At 48.9% G+C, this 19,286-nt stretch overlaps 1 protein-coding gene across 18 annotated transcripts in view; it reads right to left on the bottom strand.

Moving 5' to 3' along the window:
* The window catches only part of MSI2 (musashi RNA binding protein 2), a 215,237-nt gene that overhangs the window by 14,618 nt on the left and 181,333 nt on the right, over positions 1 to 19,286 (bottom strand). For 3 of the 18 annotated variants that reach the window (XM_068415913.1, XM_068415915.1, XM_068415923.1), the window contains exons 11-12: positions 6,284 to 6,346; positions 2,378 to 2,517 (exon numbers count right to left, since the gene is read on the bottom strand). The exons of 2 other annotated variants lie outside the window; for them this stretch is intronic. In XM_068415913.1, coding sequence (XP_068272014.1) covers positions 2,378 to 2,517; positions 6,284 to 6,346 — 203 coding nt within the window. Of the gene's footprint in view, positions 1 to 2,377; positions 2,518 to 4,818; positions 4,846 to 6,238; positions 6,347 to 18,175; positions 18,232 to 19,286 lie in introns of those variants that run through there. 13 more of the 18 variants (XM_068415917.1, XM_068415911.1, XM_068415910.1 and 10 more) reach the window with 9 other exon arrangements.

Below are 19,286 nucleotides of genomic sequence, written 5' to 3' on the forward strand. Positions count from 1 at the left end.
ACGGCACTTCTGAACTGAAACAGAAATGACTCCCCTTTCATTATTTTTTTCTTAATTTGGGGTAGTAGCCAGGAAAGTAACTGCAGCGCTCACAAAAGAGTAAGAGGACATTATATTTGCCGTTGTGACCACCCCTCACCGCAGCCCCATGCCGCGCGGGGACCCCTCCGCCTCGCCCTCCCCGCCGGGCCGCCCGCGATGCTCTCCAGCGCAGAGTGCCTCTGCTACGAAGACAAGCAAAGCATAAAATCTGATGCAGCCATTAATTTCCCGATGCACCAGCCACCAGGCTCTGGCACGTAATTACCGGCGGTTCCAGCGGAGTGAGAAATTTCAGCCCGCTTGCTGCTCCCAAGTGGTCCACTTGTTAGGTTCTGGCTTTTGAGATTACATAGCTCGGATTAAAACTTTATGTACTTTTATATAGTAGAATAAAAGAGGGAGAGCAGTTCCATCAGAGCCGCTGTGCCACGGGGGAGTCCCCTCAACGGGCCCTATAAATCCCAAATTGGCTCATTGCTGGCGCTCTGAAATGCTCCTCCTTACTGCATTTCTCTGAGCCAGCTCCTCTCCCTCCGCACACACAGACCAACCCTTGTCCCACGTTTTACGGCCGCAATTTGCTAACACTATGGGTGCCTAACGACAAGATTAAATTTTTAGAGCCCCTTCTTTAAGTGTAAGACAAGGCTTCCTAAACCCCATGCAATTTGTCGCTCCGCTGACTTTTAGACACACTCCTCGCTTCATCATACGCCTGGCGCATTAAACAGTGGGTCCCCCCGTCTCCCTGGCAGACTGAGATCTAAGGAGGAATTATTCTCCCTCTTGATGCACAAGTGTTTCAGCTCCCTGGCAGCAATGAGGGAAGCACTAGGGGTGGCTCAGATGCCTTGCACAGGCTCGCGTTGCGTCAGCCCCGTCCCTGCAGCTGTTTGGGTGATTTACTTTATGTTCTATTAGAGGTAAGGAGCGGATACAAATCCTTAATTACATTTTGAAAGCCCATTCTGGATATTTTATTTCCTTTGAAAGCGCGTGCTGGAATAAGTGTGCTGAAGACTGCCCCGGCTATCCCCAGAGGAGCAGGAAGATGCTCCAGCTCGGCACATCTGGTTTGTGGGGACGGCCGGTGGGCGCGGGAGGAGGGAAGGTGTGACCATGCCGTACAGTATCTTTTCTGCTCCCAGCAGGATGCTTTCTGACAAGCAACAAACTAAACAAATAAATAAAAGCCTAATTCCGGATCTCGATTACTATCTGTTAAATTTACTGACTGCAGCTTCATCTGTGAAAGAATTTTAGAAGCTTAGCACAGAAATCTGGGCACGAGAAGCAAAGACACTCGCTGGCTCAATGGCAAAGATGATGAACTTGCCTCAGACTCCTCATGTTGATATTTATGACATGTTAAATCTTCAATTAAAAATGTTCCCTTAAGCTGGGTGACATGGCAATGAGTACGACCCACCACGAGCTCAGAGTCTCTGTTGCATAACAAGATTGAAGGTTTATGACCTAAAAACAATCGCTTTGTGTCTCAGGACAGGCTGCAGGAAGCTGCTTCAGGCACACGGTATTGTTGAGATACCCAAATGGAGTGATTTGCGTTTGGCACATCTGGTCTATGGCCGCCAACGAATGATTCTATGGGCTAATATGGACGAGTAACAGGCTGATGAAGAAACCATGATTGTAAAATGATTTTAAAAATATCTTAAGTTCTTTTTAATACAAAATAAAAATAAGAGAATATAGTTATAGTCAAGTGGTTTAATTCCTAGGGAGTTTAATTTGAGAAAAGAATTTGGCAAATTTACTATCAACATAACAGCATGTGCGGGTTGTTGTACAGAGGGTGTAGGTTGCCTACAGCCGGCTTCAATTTAAACTTCCAGATAATGGGATTTAGCAAATACGGTACTATGGATCCAAGCCGTCAGCAGCTCGCTGCTGCATTGATAGCCCTACGCTTTCAATCAGACCAAGGCTCTGCTTTTAACTGCCACGCTAGTTCACGTTGATGATACCTATAATATCAACTCAACAATGCATGTTCTACAACTACATCTACTGCTACCAGTACGACTACTACAGGGCATGCATTTAGTTCAGTCCCACAGATACATACACTCTAAGAACAGGCAAGGGGAGATGTGAAATGTTGTACGGGACGACAGGTGTTTTGTTTTTTAAGTAAGGGAAATTAATAAAAAACATCAAAAGAAAGAAAGTGTACAAAAAAATAGAGACATTTCTCAAGAGTTGATATGAGTCGTTTCTTGAACCGTTTCGTCCGAACAAGCAAAAAACATGCAACCAGCTGCTACTAACAAGAAGCTGGACACTGAGAGAGGATTAATAGGTGTGGACAAACCTTCCCGCTGAGAGCGCTCAGAAGAGTGTTTGAGAGGAGGTGTGCACGTCCGAGTGTAAGAGAGGCCGGAAAGTATGCCTCAGAGACACCCTCTCTCACAGCAGCCCCAACCAAGCAAGAGAGAAAACAACAAAACATAACTGCTCACACTCACCATCAAGGTCAGTAGCTCACGTTACGAGATTTGTTATAGCTGGCAAGTATAAAGTCCAGTAAGGGGTTGTCGGGGCGCAGGGCTCAAAGGCAGCACTGGCAAGCCGGGACTGGCGCCCACAATCCAGATGTGCCAGGGGTCAGGGTCGGGGTGGGGGGGAGCAGCTCCTGGCACCGCGGCACCGCGCTGTCCCACCGTGCCAACAGCCAGCTCGGCGAGCAAAGCGTGCCCGTGGCAGCCTGCGCCGCTCACCTGGGACAGGCACGGTGCCGGGCAGCGGGAATCGGGCTGGATTACGGACGGCCTTATGGGTTTTGTTTCCAGTCCTCAGGGAGGAACAGTTGGTGGCAACAGGTTGGGAAGTGGAAAAATCTCAGACTTGTCAATGAACCAAAGAGGAAGGAACGAAAACCCTCTCCTGCCAAATTGTCCTTGTCTCACTCTCCTGCCAAATTAATCCCTCCCATGTCAAATGCAAGATAAAGATGTGTGTCCCCCCCCCGCCCCATGATTGTATTTTAAAATAAGCATTTACACGACAAAAATGTTTTACACGTGAAATATGTCAGGTGAATTCAAAAGAAACGTGACATTGATAGTGAAGTTGTCTAGGAGGAGTTTGCAGCATTCAGACTTTTAAGTTTGCTCATTTTCTGTGGCTCAGGTCCCAATTCATTAACAAAAAATACAGGAGGTTGTCAAAACCAGCTGAGGGATTCGGGAGCACAGTCCCACCCAGCGTGAACGGATGTGGCCAGACCCCCCCGTCTGCTCGAGGGACCTCAGCCTTCGCCTCACCACTGGGATGTCGATTGGGCACGTGATTTATAAAGAGCAGCATCGCCACGTTCACCCTGCTGGCACGTGACCAGCTAAGCTAGACCTGGATTTGTGAGTGGCACTGAGCACGAGCAGGGGGAAACGTCCCTTTCTGCTCTGCCAGAGAAGAGACGTTGTTGATGTAGCATGGTAAACTGGTGACTGCATCCTCACACGCTGCAACAGAAAAAGAAGGGGTGCAGGTAGAAGCGGAGCTGGGCGCTGCCCCTGTGCAGGGAACTGGCTGTGAAGCAAACACGCAGATTTCCTAAGAGGAGGAACATCACCCCGGGGAGAAATCGAGCTGCTCAGTGCCCACGCACCGCAGCCCAGGGGGTTGGAGTGGAAGGGCTGCGGCTTCCTTGGAAGACCACGATGCACGCCCGAAGGCGAATGCTCTCCACGGGAGCTCAGCCCCACCGGTGCCTGAGCTCCGGCACTGCAGAGCCACCGTGCTGGCAGTGATGCCAGGAAGGTGGGCAAGTGCCGGCAGGATGGGGCCAGAGAGCAGAGGAGGCCAATTTGGAGTGAGCTGGTGGGGCGGGAGCGCGGAGAAGGGGCAGCAGCGATGGGGAACTCTCCCGCAGCCTCTGGGCTGAGGCTCCCCAGTGAGCAGAGGGGCGGTGGGATGAGCCTGCCCATGTGTTTTCCAGCTCTTTTCCGTTTACTGGCAGAAAGGGGCCAGCAAGGGCCAACTGTGCTGTGCTCCGTGCTTTTGGATTAGGCATGCATGAAGGAGGACTGTGCAAATTTGCAAAGGAAAAAGAAAAACCCAACCGAAAAGAAGAAAAAAAAAACCAAACCCAACCATTTTTCTTGTAATGAATCGGGCCCATAAACTGTAGCACAAGATCGATCGTACTCGACTGCTCCTGAATACAATTCACTACCATTGCTGGATGGACGAGGCGAACCCAGGATGTCCCTTCTGAAAACCGTCTGTGGATGGAAATGACTCTACATAAAACACCACTGTTCCCACAGCACGTCTGGCTGCAAATGCAAGCGGCCATCGGGCCGGGCCGGTGACAAACCCATCTTCCTCCTTGAGATCTTGGGGCTGGGGAGGCAGGGGGGGGGTGGTCTCTTTTGATTCAGTTTTGGGGTTTTGCCAGTTTTGTGCACACAGGCAATTTTGAGGCTTGAAAGACATTTCCAAACACCATACTGCTCTTTAAACTTGCCAGAAAGGGTGTTGTTAATTTTGGGGTTAGATTTAGTTTCGTATTGCAAGTTCAAATAAAAAACAAAAACGAAAAAAACCAAAACAAAACAGAAAACCCAACAAAAGGAAAACCAAAGAACACTCAAATTAAAGACAAATGATTTTCAGGCACAGAATTGATCAATGCTCAGTTCAGTTGTAATGGGCACCAAAAGCACTCCGATTAAAAAAAATAACAATAATAATCAGGGAAGCAACGTTAATCCAGCCAAACCCTCTGTGCCTTGCTAAGGGGCAACTCACCAGGTCTGTTTGCACGTAAAACAAAACCTGAAGGGCAAAACATCAGGAAGAAGCAGAAACAATGAAGTCTGTTTTCCTGAAATCATATGCAAAATCAATCTCTTTTTTGTTTGTTTTTTTTTCCCCTCTTTGGGTTTGTTTTTCCCCCTCCATGAAGGGGTGGGTAGGAGAAGCCGGGAGACGGGGAATCCCCACAACCAGGCTGGCAAGTCACCCCTTAGGCGCTCTCTACATGCCACGAGATGGAACTGGTACAGATAATCCTTTGTAGCCTGCAAGCAGTGCCAGTTTGCATGGAACGGAGTTCTCCTGGTGTCTTTCTTTGGCCTCCATGGCATCAGGCTCGCACTCGAGACACACCTGGGCCTGCACCCTCCTCGTAACCCCTCACGCAGCGGTTTGGTCAGGTCTTTTCGGGAGCCCAGTTAACCCACCAGGGCTGCCCGAAAAGCCACCGAGAAACCCCCACGTCAGGACTGTGCCATGAGTGAGCTGGAAAGCTGCTGCCGCCGCCGCCCCGGCCCCTCCGCCGTGCAGGCCGGCGAGCCGGGCCTGGCGAGGGGCTGGCGGCCATGCCGGAGGCGCGGGGCGGCAGCGGCTCCGTCCCGGCGCGACCAGGGCAGGCCGGGGAGCCGAGGCGGTGGCGGGTGCTGCCGAGCCAACAGCTCACTCATGTCTGAACGCTTAATTACCTGAGCAAAGCACTAATTCACGTGTTGAGCTAAATTTAAAACCTGAGGCAATAACGCTAATTGGCAACAGTTTATTTATTTCCCTTAAGGGGGAAAAAAATAAAAAGTTTTCAGAAGGACAGGAAGAAAAGCGTTGACGTTCCTCAGGAGAGCAGGCCGGGCCGGCAAACTGCCAGCCACGCTTCGGTGCCGGCAACGAGACGCCATCCCCAAGGGGACAGGGGGGACAGGGCCCCCTTGCCGCGGGATGCCCCGCGAAAGCCGACCCTCGCGCTGGCCGTGGCGGAGGAGGCGAGAGCGGTGCCGGGCATGGCGGGAGCGCCCGGGGCCGCCGCCACCACCTCACCCCAACACCAGCTTTCCACGAGAAACGAAAGCTTTTTTTTTTTCAAAACCACAAATTAATTTTTTTGGGGGGTGTCCTTTATAACCTCGAATTTAAACCAAAGAAACAAAGAAACCAACATAATAAAGGAATAAATAGAGAAACAAATCCAAATATCTACCCTGGTTTTGGCAGTTCTTACGCCAATCTCCTGCAAGGTGCTCCAGGCCCCGTGGCCTCTGCTTGTAGTTTGGGTTTGGGATTGGTTATTTATTTTTCATATAATTCCTTTTTTTTTTTTTTTTCCCGATCGTCTGTTTTCAGGTCCCCAGGATAAGTGTGAGGAAAAATCAGAGAAATGATGGAGAGCTGCAGCCACACAGAATACCGACAGAGCTTTTACCTGACCCTGCACTCTGAGGGTTTGCTCTTCCGCGGGCCCCCCTACCTGATCCTCTTGCTGCCGCCACGGCTGCCGCTGCTACTGGTCCATAAGCCGCTGCCGGAAAACCTGGCCGTGGAGAAAAGGAGAAGGGTAAAGAAAGAAGCCAGCGGGTACCGCGAGTGTCTGCGGGGCGGCCGCCGAGGGCTCGGCGTTTCCAGAGGGGCCGTCCCGGCTCCCCGTGCCATTAACAGGCGCTGTTTTTAGAAGAGCCGAGCCCTCGCCAGGTGCCTGCTGCCGGTGGGCTCTGCCGGCACAAAAGCGGCCCAAATCCCCTTGCAGAAGAGGAACGTGGCAGCTGATGGGGCGCCTGGCCACGGCACACCACAAACGCCGAGGTGCCGGGGCGGACAGAGCAGTGGCAGAGCCTGCAGCGCTCGGCTGACGTCTCCGTCCTCTCAAAGGGCTGGGGTCAGCCCCTTCGCAAAACAACGAGGGAATTCTCTCCTTTGCTTATTTGCAAGTGATAATAACGTGCTGATCTACAGACATAGCGGTAATGGAAAATACGAGGAGGTCCTCATGTCAAGATCACAGATTCGCTGGGATCAAGCAGAAAAAACTCACTGGAATGTAATTTTAAAAAGAAAGAAAGAAAAAAAAAAGCTTTTGAAAGCAAAACAGCCGCAGATCAAGGAGCTCTAAGCCATACATACATCCTGCTACGGGGGGACCAAGCCCTTACAGATGAATAAAATGCTGCTAGCAAGAGTGCAGATTTAGTTTCTTTACTGAATTAACATTCAAAAGATCTGCCAGAGGCTCTGACTTTAAATATATGTATTTTAAGAGGTCCAGGTGATCAGCAAGAACCCCAAACCCCCTCGCTGCAATGCCAACAAACCCCTCGGAGGTCCCTGTCCCTGGGGAGCTCCGACCGCTCCTGGCGCCCGACAGGACAACGCCGGGGCAGACGCCACCACAGGACCTGCCCCTTGAGCGGGCTCCAGGGCTTTGATCACAGCTGCTTTGCAATGCTGAAGAATGACAGAAAAACAACTGAGGCAACAGAAAAGAGAACAGCGAGCCAGAGAAACGGAGAGAGACCCAGAGAAACCAGCAGACTACGAGCCCGCTACCTCTAGCACTATCGTCTCAGCTACAGGTAATCTACCAGGGTGAAAGGAGCAGAGAACAACTAGGCTAGAGTGACTTGAAGCTACTTAAAACATCAATTAAAAAAAGACATACTTGCATTTAAATATGGTAATAGGGCTGCTGGGGGAAAAAAGAAATAGCATAGGTAAATGTATGCACAGCTACCCCAGGCTGTGTCTGCTGCTGCTCCCCATGCGTGGGGCCCGCGCACCGCACAGCAAATCCTGCTCCTTAACGCCGACGTGAATCTGTTTGATTTTATTATGTTGATGAACTGCTACAATTTCTGTGGAGTGGGATGCAAGAGGAAGCACATCCAGGCTGGGGGATATTATAACCAAATACCCAAGCACTAAATTCACTCTTGCTGGCGATGGAGCCATTAATCCTGGCTGGGTCCCCCGACTTACGTTTAGGGCTGGAGCTGCGATATCCTGGAGTGAGAAATCTCTGTGTTAAGAGTCAAACCAACCTCCAACCAGCAGGGAAGGCATCTGCAGGCCAAGAGCTGAGCCGTTCTCATGCAGAGCCATGCCTGGGCCAAGCCCCGAGCCCTCTCGCTGTGGGTTAGGAGGGAGCAGAGCTGGCACCATCCCTACAGCCTCTCCTCCTCCGCTCCCTGCCCACCACAGCACACCTCCCGAGAGCAGCGTCCTCAGCGTTCCCATGGCACAGCCAGGACCAGCTGGCCACCAGCACATCTCTCCTTTGGAGGCTCCAGGGGCTCCCTAAACCATCCGTAAGGGATCAGAGGAGCCATGGATTTTCCACAGAATAAAACGCCTCTGCCAAAAACAATCAAATACCCTTCAAATCACCAAGCATCCCCTGGACGCAGCATAAAAAACAGGTCTGTAAAGTTTGTTTCTCTTGTTCAACTGCCAGGGACGCTCAGTATCTATTTGAAATGCAGGACAAAAAGTTTTGCCATGCGAAAGAAGAATGAAATAACAAGGGTGGAGAAGGCACTCCACAGAAAGAGCCTGAACAAAGGATCTGTTATTGCATTCCAGCGGACAGATGTGTGAAAAATTAATCCCTCCACCCCCAAAGAAAGCTATTATCCCAATTCTGAGATAAAAGTGTCTGCGTTATGGCACTCCAAACAACTCAAGTGTGATGGGCTGCTCGTGCTCTGCCCGGGAACGCTGTGGCCAGGCGGAGGTGAGCGGCAGCGGGGCCCTACGGCTGCAGGGAGGTGGGAGCAGGGATTGATTATCACGATCGGCAAAAACCTGCTTACCGATACAGACTCACAGGCTGGCTCCATCACTGGAGGATCCCTAAATCAATCCAACGTACTGAAAGTAATCAGTCCCCCACACTGAAATTACATTTGCCAGGCACTGCATTAATCAGCTCGGTCAGCTGAGAACAGATTTCCCCGTCATCCCGCTGCTGAGTGCATTAGTGCTGCGCGGCAGCTCGCAACCGGGCTAACCCACTCTTGTACTGATGTGCTGGTTTGCTCCCGAACCTCTCAGGAGCTGATGCCATCCCCACGTCACAGATGGGATAAAACGAGGCACAAAGAAGCAAAGTGACTTGAGAAAGACATTTGCAGACAGGCAAGGGTGCAGCCGGGCTCTCACGGGTTCTGGTCTCAAGCTCCACCGCTAATCTCTGTAATTCCCCTCGTACCAACCCCACAGCGTTATTTAAGCACTTTGGTCACACTATATTATTCCCTCCCATTGTTTACAAACGTTTACACCAGTCAAGACTTCAAAGAATGTCACTACAGTGACAGTGCAATTAATACTGAACCTATTCTGTGGACTGCAAGAAACTTCTGCCTCTCTCACCCTCCTGCCTGCGCTGTCACACTGTTTTATTAAAATTTGAGAGCTGAGGTGTCTGCAGCTCTTCAGTGAAGAGGAAGGCATGAGCAGGCACTTTTGCTGGTTTCCAGGCCCCCAGAAGGACCTGCCTCTTGCTGGTCCCCCAGCCCACGCTGACGCTTCCCCTGGCAGCAGGGTTTAAAACAGGGTGAAATGCAGCTGCTGAGTCCCAGCGGCACCTTCCCGGGTGCTGTTCCCTGGGCAGCGGCAAAGGTGGACGCGATCCATCCTGCTCTGACCAACGGGGACCGTGGCACAGGGCTCTGGGGACACCTCCAAGGGCCTGAGCAGGGGGCAAGGAGAAGGGTTAACCTGCAGAGCCCAGCGTCACCTCAGCGATGCCTGGGAAGCGCAGGCTTCTCTGGGAGACAGAGCAGTGGCTTTGGGGATGCCGGGCTGCCGGGCGCAGGGGGACCCCAGGGGCCACGGAGGGATGCAGGGTATCAGCAGGCTCTTTGCACCCTGCAGCCAGCCGCCGAGGGGCTTGCACGCTCCGGGGTCATTTTAACTTGGCGGTAACCGGGTCCCAGGAAGGGGCGCCTGGACCAGCGCGCCTTGAAGCCAACAGGACCATTGGCCACCACGTTCTCTGGATTGCATCGCCGGCCAGGCAGGAGCGCGGCCGGCACCAGCTCCCTCCCTCCGAGCCCTCTGCTCCCTGAAGGCAACTGGAAAATCAAAAGGGGTGGAGAGAGAGATCAATTCATTCCTCATGTTTAAGGCGCTCCGACTCCTGCCGAAGGATCCCTGTCCTCCTTTGTGTATATAACTGCCTGGAGAAAACAAGATACCAAAGCTCTTCAAAAGGAGCAAAGTGCCCACTTCAGGCATTGCAATTAGAAGATATTTTACAATAAATGTTTCGCAACGGGCTCACACACTGTCCAGGAAAGCCCTGAGGATTCACATCAATTTCACGCTCTCTTATTGCTCTGGACCAGCCAAAGCCAGTATTTGGAGTTCAATTTTTCACAGATAAATTTTTCTGCTTCCTGCATCAATAGTTTCACTTTAAATACTGAAGCAGCCTCGTGCGAGGGAAGATGGACACATCTGGTTTTAAACGCTTTGCCCTAAGGTCAGAGATTTCATCGATGGCTGGCTGCAAGCAACTGCCTGCTCCGAGGCACAAGTCAGTCTGGGAAAGTCTCACTCACCACAGCCCTGGCTTTCTCCAGGAGAAACCACTGACTGCTGCGGACCTGCTCCACTCCGTTCAGCCCCTGCAGACCCCACTGTCTTGCATCCCCAAAGGACGCAAGACCCTGTCCTCTACAAACAGCCAGACAACAGGAATCAAACCGAGAAGTCACAAAGATCATGAAATTAGTTCTTACATCAAAAAATACTACGCAAAGAATTTTCTCTGCTTCTAATGGCTAAAGCACTTGGGGCACACGAGGTCGTTATGTTTAGACTGTAGCAATAAGCACAGGGATTTAAAACAAGAATAAAAACGGAAGCTGAGCTGCTCAAATCATCACCTGACTCCAGCAACGGACTTCAGAAAATAACCAAAATTATGGGACACGCATGGAGAATAAAATAAACACCACCATAAAACTACGCCTAGCAAGCAAAATCCTTCCTCTCTCTTTACGGATCGTTGGGAGTATTTGCACGCGTTGGCAGCAGAGCTGAATCCTGCAGAGTCACGTCTCTGCGGGGCGTTTCGGAGGGCCCTACGCACGAGGGGATCGCGCTCTGAGGCCATGTCCCCCCCAAAACACTTCGCCTCTTACGCCGACGGTGCTCCCCAGCGCGCTGATCTGAACACCGGTCATTTAGGAGGTTCACTTGATCTCCCAGGAAAAAAAGCGCCAAGTCTGGAATATAAAATCATCAGCAGGTTGAGTGGGAACAGGAGAGGGGGAAACTGATATCCTCTTTTCAAACAATGTTACCAGCAGCTTTGATCAGCACAGAAAAGCTTCGCGAGGCTCACAGCTGTCATTCCAAATGGGTTCTCGCTTGCATTATTCTTTCCATTAGGCAGCGTTATCCTCTTTGTAGGATCTTTAGGCTTCATTTCAAAAGTATCAGAGACTCAAAACCATGAAGCAGAAGAGCCTGGTAGCTTTTTTTTTTTTGAAGGCAGGCAGGCGTGGGTCCAATTTACTGGGCAAAAATGTAGTCTTTAATGGTGAGCACACACAAGGGAAAGCTCCATCCCCAAACAATCCCTTTATGTTTAAAACCTTCATCTTTCAGGCCTCTCTGTTTCACACTCCCCCTCCCTTTCTATAAGAAAACAAGAATGAGACAGAAAAAAAACGCTACCATTTCAAGCTTTCGATTAACAACTAGAAGCTCAGCGTTTAGAGAGGAAAATATACCCAGAGAAATCAAATTTTCAAAGAATCATAGAATAGTTTGGGTTGGAAGGGACCTTAAAGATCATCTAGTTCCAACCCCCTGCCACAGGAAGGGACACCTTTCCTCTAGACCAGGTTGCTCCAAGCCCCATCCAGCCTGGCCTTGAACACTGCCAGGGAGGGGGCAGCCACAGCCTCTCTGGGCAATTTTATCTAGAAGTGGTTTAAGATTGGGATTCTACCAAATCATTTACATCACGTTATCATCGTTTAGTAGCAATTAACTCTTTGGGCTTTGATTGAAGACTCTACCGAAGCTCTCCCAAAGTCCGCAGGAAGCGAATGCGGAGGCAGCTACAAGCCCTGCTTGAGATGTCTCGTGTTCCCCACCAGTGACCGTGGTTTGTCTTTAAAGAAATGGGATAGCAGCATCCACGCAGCAGGGAAGGGAAGAGCAAGGTGCAGGGCAGACCTCCGTGGAATGAAGAATTCCTTCCCTAAGCTTCTCATCAATTCTACTAACGCTTTCAGCATCTCCAAGCCCGCTCAGAGCCCTTCACTGCGACAGCCCCGTTAAGTGTTTCCCTTTGTCTTTATACGCTGTGTTACATCAAGCTTATTAAAATCTATTTCACCGGGTCAGAAAATTAGCGAACTTCAGATACAGCCCATCATGCATAACGGAAACCTCATTAAGCAGTCCACTGCTTATCCGAGGCACAGTCATCTGCTGCTCGAAATGTACGTGGTGCGGGGCAAGGTTCTGTAGGAGAATTCTCAACGTCAGACACCCGTACTGCGCTCCGCACCCGCGGCATGTTTGCAGATGGATGTTATTATGAACAAATACTTCTGCTTTGGAATTTCAACAAAGCAATAAAAACCCAAATATAGTTAATTTAAAATTTGGCACTTCCTCTTTATGTACAGCAAACGACCCATTTTTCAGCTGTTTACCACTCTCAGGCCACGGTTTTTAAACGAGAATGATGCACTTTTGCCCAGTGATTGCTTTATGCATCAGTGAGACAAAGCCTTGTTTGTCTCCAAATTATCCTTCTGTGTCATTTGAAGTGTAATAACCCTTCCGCAGTTATCTCACTGTACAGAAAACTGGAAAACTTCTCAAAGGCAAATAGTTTATTCTAAGAAAACTATTTATTCAAAAAGACCCAAGCCACAAAGCAAAAGCTGGGAGCTGATTTAGGTTATTTACTCTACTTAAAAACTGCTCCTATTCTATAGCAGCTTCAAGGCATTTGCTATACTTCTCCTATGTGTCCTATGAAAACCATACCTCCCACCATCCAACCCTCAAACTCCAGAGGTAATTTGGATTCTCCCTAATTTAACTGGTGAAACACGGAGAATTATGAGCTTCAAGTGAATGCAGCTGATGTGGATGAAAGAGAACCTCAACCAAATCGCTTCCTAAAAGCAAGTAGTTCTGTTTAATACTAAGTTGATCGCTCCGATGAAAGCATTGCGCATTTTAAAGCCTGAAGCCAAACATCTACCATCGATTTTCAATAAACAAGGTAAGTATAAACGGAATGATCACCACAGGGGGAGAAATACCTGTGAATTCCCCGCGCCAGAGCTGTCACGCAGCACAGAAGCTCTGAATTTCAGTCACCTGCTGCTGAATGCACAAGGGCAGGTTAGGTGGAACCGCATTAGGGGATATATTTAAAGATCAGCAAAGTGGCACTGATTTGCTTCAAGCCTCATTTCAGTTGCTTCGATGGTATAGAAAATGAGCTACTTGGTTAAACCGCTTGCTTAAATTTTTATGAACGATCGAAACTACCTGGATAAGGATTATTAAAAGACAGATCCTTGACAGTGAACAAAGGTATAAGAATAACTCATGTCTGGAGGCTGAAGCTGGAAAAATTCAATGCAGACAAGAGGGAACTATGTAGAAGAGAAGATAATTAATCAGAGGACAAGGTTATCAGAGGGTAGGAAGTTCTCCACAACCTACGTGTGTGGAAGCGGCGAGCGAATGCCGCTCTCCGAGAGACGCTGCAGCTCCCCGAGCGCAGCAGCCGGCACTGGCAGAGACTGGGAACTTCCCACTGCCTCACTGGAGGAACCACCACTGGGTATTTCATCATCCACGTGATAAAAAAGGTCAGAGGATTGTGATGCTGAGCCCAGAAACCTTTAGGGCATCACTGCAGCGACCACATATTACTGCTCTGGGCAAAGGAGGACTTGGAAGCTACTTAATTATCAACTTGAAATCCTACTACTAAATGTGACTGAGAAACATTCATACTTTAGTGGTTTTGTGCTTTAAGGAGACTAATCTCTTCAAGTTCTTTGCAACCCTCAGCTTCCAATTTTTAACAGCTTTACAGGTAAAAATTGTATCTACAGAGGCACAAGGCACAAGCGGGCTAGCCGCCGTGCTCTGGCTATATGGCACAACTGGGCATTAGCAGCCCATGTTCTTCTTTCTATAGGGTTATTCATGTTTTCTTCCATACATGTGTGTTTACGTTATGCCTCTTTACTCCTGTGAATAATTATTCTCATTACACTTCCCAGTCGCTGCAGCTGTGGCCTGTTCACAGCAGAAGCCATCGCTCAGGAGCTCTGTTGCCGCAGTATCACCCCAAAATGCAACGAGCTCCTGGGAGACTGGTAGGTTTGGGTTTTTTTTTTCCTTTTCTCTCCTCTCTGTCCCTTTATGATCACTCATTTTCAGGGCAATGACCCTGAAGTTTTAAAGCCTGTCTCAAACTCCACGCATGGATCAGCGAGCAGGTGAGAACAGGACAATCAGCATTTAAAGTTCAAGATGTTCTTATTGCTCAAGTTATTCAAGGCATCAGTAGAAAAAAACCTAATAGAGGATGTGGGCAGCTCTGGTCCTTTGCCAGACGTGCCATTTGGGGAACCCTCCAGAGCAGCCTCACCCACAGGAGATAAAAAGGGAATTTTACTCAATTCTCTGCAATATTAAAAAAATGCAACTCTTCTCAGAAAAAATGTGCCTAAGAGGCAAAGGTGCTTAAGCTCTGCTCGCACTCAGGGAACAGCTCTAGACACCATTCCTGCGACAAAAAACAAGCTCCTGTCACCTAAGCAGAACGTGAAGGAGTACCTTCTGGCTGGAAATTTACGGGCTTTGCTATATTAAGTTCTCAGTTTGCTGCCTGCAGCTCCAGCTGCTCCTCACTCCACAGATGCACCTGCAATGTGAACGGTCCTGCCCTCCGCCAGCAGAAGAAACCCAAAACCTTAATTTTAAAACAGGTCCAGTCTACAGTCTTTGCTTTCACTGATGGAGCCTGAAACAGAAAGGTTTGAGGAGTGGTAATTAAGGTGGTTTTAGCAGATTTCAAATGCACTTTGTAAACCATTTTATGCCATGCAGATGCAGTGATGTGTTTTAGGTGAAAGAAAGCATGCAGTGCAGGGCGATTAGACAGATTTTAAGCAGTGAATAAAGGGTTAGATAAAGGAGTGAGAAACATTTCCAGCTTTGTTCCACATCTCTTACTCTTACAAAACTTAACTAGCAAAACAGACAATTTAAAATATATTTTGTATTTCCTATTTTGCAGCTGCCAGCAATTTCTCCTTCTTAATCTTAAGTTTGATCATTAAAGTATCATGATGAGACAAACTTTGCTTCCATTATTAAGCGTCTTAGTCTTGTGAAACAGTGCTTTAAAAGAGTGTTTTACAGAGTTGACTCTTATTCATACCAACTTCATTACTCCCTACTGGTGAAGAAACCATGTGTAGGTGGCATCTCCACTTCAAAACCTCTTTACACCACCAGAGTAGTCGGGTGCTTGTGTACATGGGCACGTGGCTCGGGGTCATTGGGAGCCAGACCTTGGCTGATCCCAACTGGCAGAATTACACCCAAGTCCTTCGTGGGGATTTGGTTTATGCTGCTTCTTGTGGGCTGAACGTACCAACTCCCAGACCCTGCCAGACCGCACTCAACACGGTAAAGCTGCACCTCCCGAGTAGGGCCACCGCGTTGTACCCCCACGAGCGGTCAGCTCTGCAGTGTGTTGATGCTACAACCACACTCTTTTCCTCCCGTTCCCACCGTGCTCCCCTCAGCAGGTTATCAACCAGGGGTGAGACCTGCAGGAGCAACGCAACTTGCAGCTTCCAAATATTGCTGAGTGTCCTAAATAACAGAGACAGGAACTTCCTTACCTCACCTCCTGCGCTCAGACACTATGAAAAAGAAGCTTTAAGCAAGTCATTATTATAATAATTACCCTTGTCTTTAGTCCCAGCTCCTTTTCCTGGCTCAGAAAATAACTATTAGACCTACCAGGCAAACATCACAAATAACTTTTACCCAGGAACACCTTCCTTCCCAGCACTGACGGCCAATAAGTGAACAGTTTGTGACTGGTATCAGGAAAGAAACTAAATTAAGCTCTACAGATTAACAGAAAGTTGGTTTTAAATGCTCTCATAATAATGAAAAACATCAGTTTAGACTTTGAACTGATCTTGTGTTGCATTTTCACAGCACCGGGCACTGCAGGAGCATGACCCAAGGCTGGGCTTTGCAGACTATGGAGTACCACTATTAATAAGCCAGTGTATTTCCCTGAGCTCTGAGAAGTTTGTGAAAACATTTGTTTTTCCCACCTCTCCCCATATACAAAGGTTTTAATAAGCTTTAACAAACACAGAAGCAAACAAACCCTTAATTAAAAAAAAAAAATTAAATTCCTGAGCTGGAGGCTTTCAAGTAACTTTGGCAATCGCCAACCACCCAGGTAACGATGGAAGAAAATATAACCGAGATCAGCAGAGTGCTGGCACCGTCCCCATCCCACCATGGGGTCTGCCCCGGCCAGGGCCCTCCTCGCAGCCACACCAGTTACCTGATTTTCCTCTCAATTTCCAAACAGCAGAAAGAGATTCCTGCACGTTAGCGCTGGCCAGTTTGCAACAAGGGTTTTCTAACACGCTCGTGGGTTTGGTGCTTAAGCCCAGCTCGGTGGCTGGCACGGACAGCACTGACCGCAGCGGGGGGAGATCACACTGGGGGATACTCCAATTTTAACAGGGACTCGCTCCTCTCCCCCCAGTTACAAACGCATTGTCGTCTTTTTTGGGGTTTAATTTTTGCTGTAAACACACCTCGTATGTAACCGTTCATCTGCAGGTTCTTCAAACAGCGGGTCACACACTTTGAGTGATGGTTGTTTTATTCTTTTATTACATTGTCATTGGTACTGGTTATTTGGTGCGTCCAAACCGAAATATTTAAAACTGCAAGCTAAGAGAGCAGCAACACAGCATATCCGTTGTAAACAATTTATTATTATTTTCTACCTCAGTTACTTACAAGGAAAAAGTCATAAAAAAGAAAAAAAAGAAAAGCACAGATGGACTATTTACAAAAAATGAGAAAATTCACAATAGCTGAAATGTTTGCAAATCATGCACACTAAGACAAGTTCACAAAAGCAAAGCAATTCATAGCAAAAAAACCCAAACAAAATAATAAGAAGCCATACAGATTAAAAAAAGCTATTGCCTGCAGAAAAGTAAAAAGAAAACTAACCAATTATTACATCAAGCATCTTTAATGAAATGAACAGCATAGCCGTGTATCGTAGAGCCTTTGACACTGACATTTTAAACAAGTGGATTAACAAACATTAAAATGCATTACAGTCCTACTGTAAGCATGCAAGTTACTTCTCACAAACTTATAAAATGGGTAGAAACGCTTGTAAGAAAAACACAATTTAAATATGACGCGCGTTTGCTACCCAAAAGGCCAGAATCTGGTCGTGTTAAAAACCAAGCCCATGGATGGAGGCTTTGTCAGGGGGGTGCGGCTCTCCTGCCATCAGGGTGGGGACCAGGAGGCGCGACCCAGCTCAGGCTGGCAGGGGCAGCTCGGCCTCCTGCCACGATTTCGGTGATTTGCCCATGATTTGTCTGGAAGTGGAAGTGTGAGAGCATGGCTGGCTGCGAGATGGGGTGGCCAGTGGCCGGGAGCCGGGGCAGGGATGGCTGCCCAAGGTGCAGAGGCTGCCCAAGCCCTTCGGTGGCTCCTGGCCGTGGCTACGTGGCTACGGCAGCTCCGAGCGAGCCAAACGGGAGACAACGCGCGTGGGTCTGCTACGCCCACGGCCGCAGGGTCACACCCGGGGTTTGGCATAATTAAACCCTGTGCTGCTAACGATCCTGGGGATGGGGGATGCCAGCCTCGCTCCACCGAGCTGCGCGGCGGCTCTACGTTACAAACCACCAGCGTCCCTCCTTGGGGCTGCTCGTGAGACCCAATCATCGCTTTTTTGCTTCCTTGATAAAATTATTTCTAAAAAGTTTGTGAGAAGTCATGCTGTCATAACGCCCCTAACCCCGATCCTTGTGAGTTACATTCCAAGTGGGCATTAAAAACTCATAACAAAGCAGAGGAAAAAAAATAAAAAATAAAAAATAAAAAAGCAAACTCAAAGCAGTGAGGATATGGAGCCTTTTAAAAAATAAAAATAAAATAAAAAGTCCAGTCAATCAAACCAGCCAGTAAGAGCAGCAATTTTTCAGTGGACTTTGATATTAAACATGGACCACCCAGGCTTTTTCTGTCTCTCTCTCTCATTAGCACTGTAGTAAACCCCGATTAATTTGTTATGCATCTTTAAGAACTAGTTGATAAAAATTATGTCTTGTGAAATCGGCAAATAGTCTGCAAAGTGAAATAAGAACAGAAATTAATAGATTAAACTGAAAAGATAAGTCCCAGAAATTAAAAAAAAAAGAAAGGATACAGAAAGGGAGTGATTGCAATTAAAAAAAAAAAAAAGGCTACGTACTGAGCTGGGCTCCAGCTGCAGCGCGGGAGAACGGGCTTCCCAACAGGGGTGTGCTGCAGGGGAGAGCTCTGCCAGCTCCCCTCCAACCCCCCCAGGACACGGCTCTGTATTTACGTGTATTGTATGTACAGTTACACACACGCGGTGCGGCCGCAACCCGGGGGCAGCCGCAGCTCAGTCGCTGCCCGGGATGCTCCCGCAGGAACGGGCAAGGGTTTTTCTTCCTGAATCACGACACGGAGCATTTGGGCAGGACAACTTATGAGAAAAGCACATCTCAGATTCCTCCCCACCGGGTTCGCACGTGCTCCCATCTCTTGCTCCAAGCCACCTCGTACCACGCGCCCCACGGGCACCTCCGCAAGCGTCAAAGCACGCGAAGGGAAGGGCTGGGGGGTTCGGGCTCTTTTGAGGAGCAGCACTATGTGCTGGAACCACACGTATGCTATTTGCCCCGTGGCACTGAACGCCTTTCCCCACGGCTGGTCGCTCAGGCTGCCCACTCAGCTCCTTCCCAGGGGTGTCCGGAGGAGGAGCGAGCCCTGAGACACGGCAGGACGCAACTCTGTGAGCGGCACCTACTGCACCGCTGTTCCCCTGGCACTGCTGGCACAGCCCCGTCCTCACACCCCAACCCGCTCCCGACTGGTGCTTTTAGTGGTGACGATCCACTTTGGTTTGCTGCTGCATATTCAACCTCTGCAACAGACTGGAAACAACCAGCACATAACTGGGAGGCTTGTTCTGAAAAAACACGCCCTTAATAAAAATATATATAACGAGGGCTGGAGTCAAAGGGTACCTCTGCTGGCAGCCGTGTTCATTTTAGCCACGTTTCTCATTAAAGCCACCTAAGCTCTGCTGACTCCCATCATTTAACTCATCAAAGGTGCCTCCCGTTCAGGGGGCTTCATATGAATCCGCTGGT

The sequence above is a fragment of the Nyctibius grandis genome, chromosome 18 (assembly GCF_013368605.1).
Source record: "Nyctibius grandis isolate bNycGra1 chromosome 18, bNycGra1.pri, whole genome shotgun sequence".
NCBI classification, from domain to species: domain Eukaryota; kingdom Metazoa; phylum Chordata; class Aves; order Nyctibiiformes; family Nyctibiidae; genus Nyctibius; species Nyctibius grandis.